General features: G+C 45.3%; 2 protein-coding genes across 2 annotated transcripts; both read left to right on the top strand.

The window, feature by feature from the left end:
* Nucleotides 1-5,701: 5,701 nt before the first annotated feature.
* Nucleotides 5,702-6,169, top strand: SARC_08181 (hypothetical protein; the record flags this gene model as incomplete). The annotated part of the gene is made up of 1 exon (XM_014297854.1): nucleotides 5,702-6,169. One exon carries the CDS (start codon nucleotides 5,702-5,704, stop codon nucleotides 6,167-6,169), a length of 468 nt encoding a protein of 155 aa, XP_014153329.1.
* An 867-nt stretch (nucleotides 6,170-7,036) lies between these two features.
* Nucleotides 7,037-7,393, top strand: SARC_08180 (hypothetical protein; the record flags this gene model as incomplete). The annotated part of the gene is made up of 1 exon (XM_014297853.1): nucleotides 7,037-7,393. One exon carries the CDS (start codon nucleotides 7,037-7,039, stop codon nucleotides 7,391-7,393), a length of 357 nt encoding a protein of 118 aa, XP_014153328.1.
* Between the last annotated feature and the right edge of the window lie 440 nt (nucleotides 7,394-7,833).

Raw genomic sequence — 7,833 nt, 5'->3', positions numbered from 1 at the left:
AGACCTGGTTGGAAGATGAAGTCATCGCAGTACACTACGAGCCCACCCCAATAAACCTAACACTTTTGGCTGTAGACCAGTCCAATTCAGATTGGACCTTGAAGAAGGTATGAGTATGCTCTTATATCGACATATATTTTTCACTTACCAACGATTAATGAGCTCCTGAGAAGAATAGAAGGAGCTACAATTTTCTCCACCATAGATCTAAAACTAGGCTATCACCAGATAAAGATATACAAACCACACCGAAAGTACTTCACGTTTACCTGGGGTGACAACAATGCTCATTTAAAGGAGCACTGTTTGGTCTGCATGTCATCGTTCTTTCAACAAATCTCAAGCAAGAATCATTTCGCGACATGGACAACGTACAAGTGTATATAGCTGACATAATTGTAGTTATCAAACCCAAAGAGGAGCACGACCGAGTTGTATAAGAGGTCGTGGCAATGAACAAAGTCAACTTCAAACTCAAAAGCAAAAGTGTCCCCTCGAAGTTAACGAAATACAGCAGTTAAGTTTTTGTATATCAGATGATGGGTCCATGATCGATCCCGGCAAGGCCTTACACTTATTAGATTGGAGAACTTCTACAACCGAAAAGGAAGCAAACAGCACGTACAGCTTCGTCCACTTCCTGTCGGACGGAGTTTCCCATTGAGCAAGATATCTTGAACCTTATGGTGATGCGTTCCAGCAGCTTAAAACAGCGGAACAATGGATAGTTTATCCACCAAGAAACGGAATACCGTTCATGGTAGTAGCAAACGCATCCAATATGGAACTTGGAGGTACTCTGAATCAAATGGTTGATGCGAGACCGAGATAAGTGCAGTTTTTTTTTTTAACAGAGCTATGGACTTGTCGCAAATTAACTACCGTACGACAATAGCTTCATAACAGCACTCTCTTATTTTCAGACCTACTTGTGTGGTACACACTTTGATGTACTATGCGATCAGGAATCATTGTAACACTTGAAAGACATGGAACCAAGCTCACAATTGGCTAGTCGGCGGCATGATACGATTGCGCAGTTCTCTTCTTCTGACATGAGAAATTTTTTGATATACACAACCGTCTACCATGTATGTTGCCACGCTTTGTATCGAATTTTTATAGTATGGTACTGGAGTTTTTAGCTACGGCCCAGAAAGCCAGTCTTAAATGTTTTAAGATCGCAGATATACCATACATATGTTCGTTGCACATCATAATTCGCAGCTGTCGTGATATCAAACTCTGGAACATCTAAAAGGTGAACGCTTTTCAAAACGACTTGACCCATGAGAACGCATGGTTGTTGATACCACAGTTGATAAATTATGTACATATACGAGATGCTACCCTCACACAGTGTTGCCCTTTAAAACATTCAGATAAGTGTATCGACAAATTGGTCTCTATGATTCAATGTGTGCCAGTTTATGTGAATAGAGAGGTGGATACTTTCCGCTACCAGGGTACCCGAGCAGTTCAAAAGTCGCCTTGACGACATACTATAATATGTTGGATAGGTTCACTTGGAACAACCAAGTGGATACCTTGTAGCATCATGGTACTAAAAAGCTAAAAAGCCAAATTCTAGATCTGAATTTTACAGGATTTCAAATACCCAAGAATTGATTCTGAACCCAAATTACTATATTCCTGATATTAGAGTAATCATGAATCTGGCGGGGAACCGGTACCTACTGACGGGTGTCCCTCGTGAGAGACAAACTGAAGTAAAAATCTGAGTCTCGTTAATTACAAAATACATATCACAAACAGACTCAGTGCGCTTTTTCCAGACTAGTACTTTTACTAGCAGAGAGAAACGTACTTGAGAAGAGGTTTGTTGCCTTATTTGGTCGTACCTTCCCAACTACTCACCATATACTACAATCTTTTGAAGTCATTAAAAGGAACGTGGAGTATCTAAGATTATACTTTTGACAACACGGTCTCCAGGAGAGGCGAAGACAACACGGTCTCAAGGAGAGGCGAAAACAACACAAGCACCTGCAGTATGGAGAACCACAGAGGAGCGTATCACTGGCACAGACATTATATAAGAGGAAACTTTCAGGCGCTATTAAGCAGTCGATGAACGACTTTTCAGGTGCACACAATTATATACACACCTTAGGGTTTGAGCCTTCACGTCCAAATGCTGATTAAGTGGAATCCTCACCTCCTGATTTCGGTGATACAAAGTCAACCGATGCAGCTATTCTGAAATGGTTAAGATAGAACCATGTTCGTAAACATACAGATCAAGCGAGGACTGAGGAATATTGCAAAAGGTACGGAATTGTACACTCGAATTTGAGCTGTGTATATTTCACGTGTATCACGAATGCAATGACTGCAAAGTTAACGGAATCAAGCGTTACGGATATGCTCATATAAGAAGCGTTTCTGATGACATTAATCTGGCTGAGTTGCCCATGTCCGATCACACGAAATATAAGAGTGCTTGTCACGTGTTTGATGTTGCATCAAGATGTAACGAGTTATATCCTCTAAAAGACAAATTAACTCAAATCGTAGCCGAGATCATCTGTAAGTGATTTGCAGATTTTGGCTGGCAGTTAATATGTATACTGGCAACGTTCGCGAGTTTACAGATATCATGACGACACTATTGCAGCAGGCACGCGTCCCAAAATTAGTGTAACATATAAATCTAAGAGACAAGGTGCTACCGAGTTGAGACTCAGAAAAGTGAAGGAGTTCATGCGAGGAGCGTTACTTAGTGATGCTGACGTGTGGCCATACTCGATTAATTGGAGACAAACACACATGAACGAGACACCGGATTCTGTCACTAATACGACGCTTGCCCATATTTCAGGGGCCGTTATAGTGAATTACAGGTACCTTTCAACAAAAGTTCTCAGGAAGGTCATGTGGTACCATGGTTAGAGGACATGCGTAGAACTAGAGACATATTTTTTCTTTGCTTGTGAGAGATGATGGATATTGTTCTCAAAAAGAGACGAAGAAAACAGTCGAGTCTGAGGTCAGGGATATGGTCAACACTATGGCTCACATTTCTGACACAACTGTGCATACGGCTAATTATAATACACCGACCATAATTTCAGTGGCCGACAAGAAGGGCGGACCGTATGAGGTTAAAACACTGATTGCTCGACTGCCTTACATATCGGCTCACATCGTATCCCGACGACAGAAATCATCCTTCGTCGCATACGTAAGCTACTACACCTCTTATATCTCACGAGTTCAAAACGATTCTCGTGAAGTACGAACTTCGTGAAGTACAAACTTGGTAATGTAAAATACTATACAACAGAGTTGGAGATGAGTCCTAATGCAATACATCATCGGCTTTTGGTGGGGTTGGAAAATAAGTTTTTGCAAAAACAAAGCTGGTACAGAAACGATTTTACCCACACGTATGCGACTTTATATAGTTAAGGTATATTTACAAATATCATTCATCCTAAGCATATGTCGTGGACAAAATAACCTAGTATCCTTCAAGGCTAGTATACTTCGTCTGAGTACGTATAGTATGTATTGAGACGATATTTTAAGGTCGAACACGGCTTCTCTTTTTCGTTAAAAACACATACATACAGCAAACATTCAAATTTCAAGCTGAAAGAAGCTATGTAACCTGTGGGTTCCTGACATCACAGGTTACGTAAAATCTGAAAATCTGAAAGACGTACAAAACATAGAAGGAAATATAGTGATAATTGAAGTAGCACATTTTCAGATACCAGACTTAAAGGAGTACTGGTATATCATACAGTCACGGAGCAAGATAACCTACTGTGAAATTGGACAATTAAGAGTTCTCTGGACCAGCCAACTTTATTTGCCTCATTAAAGCCCAAACTAGGGTGGAGAGCTGGGTTCCAAGTAAAAATGTTCAAGGTGCAGCGAGTCACTGTACCAGCTTGGTGTTTAGTGTTTTTTATAGATTTGATTCTCCTAACTTCGATATAATTTCTATTTTATGTGACCGAAAACTTCTAGATTTGAAGCGTGAAAGTACCCAATCGTTGTTGACATCTAATATAAAATTAGACTGACGGTATGAGTGATAGGAGTGGAACCATATAAACAAGTTTGCCTGTTCAATTCCCACTACCTTGTAGTTCACAATCAGGGGCTGAAGCTAATCTCATTTCTTTGATATCGACCTATTTACGTATATCTCTATCACAGTCGCATGACTTAAAAAAACCGGTACAGAGGACTTCACCCTGGCAACAAGTAGAGGATGAGAGGAAGGCATACATTGTAAATTTACACAACAGTATAGGTGCTTATTTGGTGTTTATAGATAACCTCATCATTGATGTAAACACCGGCATTAATGAATTACGAGTGTTAAGACTGTTGTAACTCCAAGCGACCGTGTGTGTGTAGTGATCGGTACGAAAAGTGGTGATTGTTTGCATGTGGTGATTGGGTTCCTGACTGTGCCATTAAGCTAGATCAATCATCGATCAAGGTATTCCAACAATCAAAGAGAAAATAAAACGAAATATGCCATCGTTCTTGTCGATATGATGACATAGAGATATATCAGAGTGAACTTAGCAGAAGTGAACTATCAATCATCGATCAAGGTATTCCAACAATCAAAGAGAAAATAAAACGAAATATACGATCGTTCTTATCGATTGAATGACATAGAGATATATCAGAGTGAACCTAGCAGAAGTGAATTTCACGTACCAAAGATACACGAGATGAAGAAGATTCAGGTAGTACACACACAATGAGCTACAACAACTTCATGTACAAGATACAATACTTTCCACTCCAGAAATGTTTCGAAATGTCAATCAGTGCAAATTAGAACAAGACAAAAGAAGTAGATGATAACAATCAATACTAAAACAGTAAAATCAGGGAATGGGTACAAGTATCGGGTTTCGACTTTTAGCTCTAACATATGCCTTTCAGCGTGCTGGGGGATGGTCCCGCCAGGCTCCACTGTGGGGTTGTCGACCCGGTGGAGCGTAGGGATACTTTCAGGTGGCCTATAGAGGATTATAATTCAGGCTTCCGTTCGTTTGCGAGCATTGTTCTGGTCTCCAAAGCGCGCAAGGCCCAATGGCTGAACAAGCGTTGGGTGGACATGGCGCTGAAGCGATGGCCTGGGGAGGAATTAAATCTATTTGCCAACCGGTGGAACAAGCAGTTTCCTTTGCACGCTTCCGATGAGAAAAGGGAGGTACGTGGGGTGGCGACGCGTATACAGTGCCGTTGCATGAGGTCTTCTGTTTTGTCAACTCGTTCGTCGACCAGTTCCAGACAGGTCCCCGCGAGTATGTAGTGATGGTGGTGTCCGTATGGATAGGTGCGTAATGGTGTTTAAGGTATTGCTCGCTGCTGGTCGAAGAGCTCATCTTAATTCCGACTCACCACGATATGTACCTGAGTAAGCGTGGCGACCCGCTCGGGACTCCCTCTTGGAGTCATCTGTTAGTGGGTCTATTGCAGAGCTGGTGCCCCGACCCGTTGACGACGCTGACGTCGACCTTTTGGTAACGCCTTGAGATCAAAGAGGCTCCGTTCCTGGTGAAGACTCCGTTGGGGCAGTGTTTGCCGTGCATGGCAGCGACGGTGGCTGCTCTGGTGGCAGTCTCTTTACCGAGCGATAGTGAGAACGGTGAGGTGTTGCGGCGGTAACCGAAACGATGAACAGGAAGAGCGTTATCGACGCATGCGTGAGGAGTTTGGCGCGCGCATGGCAGGGCGTGAGGTGAAAACGGCCTCGGAGCAGCCGGACGAGGTGTTTGGTGCCGAGATGCCGGTCCATTCGTCGACATTGACGCCAAATGACGGTCCAGGTTTGGTGGAGGACGGCGTTGTCTTGTGTCTCTCAAGTCGACAAGTGGCAAGCGTAGAGTGCCTGAGAGGCTCGGAGCCTGCTGTGTCAGGTATAGGGTGCGCCTACAATCAACGATGTTGTCAGGGTGCCGGCGGCGGTAGAAGGCGACGGTCAACAGCTGTGTTTTACTGGACAGGGTCTAGCCCACAGGAGCAGGATGCACTCTGTAATGAATGCTTGCAGGCGTTGGGCGCCAAAGGTTTGGTCAAAGGTTTGGTCACTGGGAGTGAGCCCACTACTGGGGGCGAGTCTCTCCATAACAACGGGGGCCCGAGTTCTTACGGCGGTGAAGCCGAGTGATAGGATTAGGGGTGTTTCCGACGGAGAACAGTCGGAGGATTAGGGCAGGGGTGAGCACGACGAGTGGGAGACGTGCAGCCTATGCACATAGACGATACTCAGGTGGCCGAGTTCTTGGACGACGCGTACGAGCGTGAAGGTCAGTTGTGGTTACCTCGGGCTCGCGGCCGGTCAAACATAGGCCCCCGGAGGCTAGTTTTGAAGAATAGTTGGCAGCCATGCAGGGTGCCCAATTGCTTGCCAAGTCGGTGGAGGCTTTGGACTTTTCGGAGGTGTGCTAATGGACAAGTTGGGGTGGCGAATTCCAGGATGTGCTGGCCGAGGTGGTAGACATGTGCACGGATTGTGATCCGGCAGTAGAACGCAGGGGCTTGCCTAATGATCTGATATGCCAGCCGTCAAGAGCACGATCTCTCAGTTCACAAGGACAACGGTCCGTCCGGAATATCAACTCGTGCTCTTCGGTGTCAATCGGATGGGACGGCTTGTGTTCCCGGCCGAAGAAGAAATTTGAACACACATTCGAGGAACCTCGTTGCTTTGTGGGACAGCAACTGGCGGCGTGGGGTTGGCCACATACAATCGTGGTGAATGATGATAGCCCTATAACGAATTAGGCGTTCAAGGACTGGTGTACATCGAAGAACATTCGGGTTTACGCGATTCCGGCAGGACGGCACGAAGAAATGGTCGCCCTGAGATCATGTGCTGGATGTGTAACCAATGGATGAAGAGAGCCGTACCAAGGGGCAGCGAGCACGAGTGGCCGAATTGTACACCGGGTTTTGTCTCTGCCGGCTTGGCGCCGTTCACGATGGCCACCAACGGTCGGATGTTCGCCAATAACTCAACCGTGAGCTGGTGGAGATGATACTTCGAGAAGTTATGGGCGAACCGGCAACCGACAATTTTCTAGTGCCTGGTCCAACGGATATCAATAGGAAGGTATGGCCACGGGACGCCCAAGAGAGGGCCTCTAACTTGCGGTACCTTGATGTGCAGATATTTGCGTCTGCTCAGGTACCCCACAAGTTCGAGGTGTGGGTAGGTCCAGCAATGGTGGTGGCTCTGGAAACGCCGGTACACTATGTAGTGAGAATAGTAGCGACCGAAAAGTTGTTTCAATTGCACGTGAATGACTTGAAGGCATACCGACGGCCGATGGGCCAGCCTGAGCATGGGGCGGCGGAGCGGTGTATGCACGCTTCGGTATACACGAATTAGCTTTATGAATGAGAGTTCCTTTCGAGATGCCCCGCGAGAATAGCGACAAGAGGTGATAGCGGTCTTCAGGAAGTTTCCTGAGGCATAGTCATTGATGCCGTTGGTCAGCATTGCCTAGGGAACGAGCATGATAATGCATGGGGGGACCTTTTCACGGAGGAGGACGTGGCTTTGGTGGCTCGGGAGAGCAACGAGCGTTTGGGGCCGCGGTGGAAGAGTGCCATCAACAAGGGTCTGGGGCTTGGTCAGGAACCGATGTTCCGATGCCGGCTTATTAGTCAATGGCGGGCAAAGCAACAGGAGCGTGAGCGCAGAGCTCGGCCCTGTAGAAATACGGCCTCCGGTCAGTCTAAAATATCAAGATCAATTGAGATAATACATTGGTTTTTATTTGTATTTTAAATAATTTAATACAAGCTCTTTTTCCAATATTTCCAAAG

The sequence above is a fragment of the Sphaeroforma arctica genome, assembly GCF_001186125.1.
Source record: "Sphaeroforma arctica JP610 unplaced genomic scaffold supercont1.711, whole genome shotgun sequence".
In the NCBI taxonomy this organism is placed as follows: Eukaryota; class Ichthyosporea; order Ichthyophonida; genus Sphaeroforma; species Sphaeroforma arctica.
Note: the sequence above shows the minus strand (reverse complement) of the source record. Positions and strands in the feature narration are given on the sequence as shown.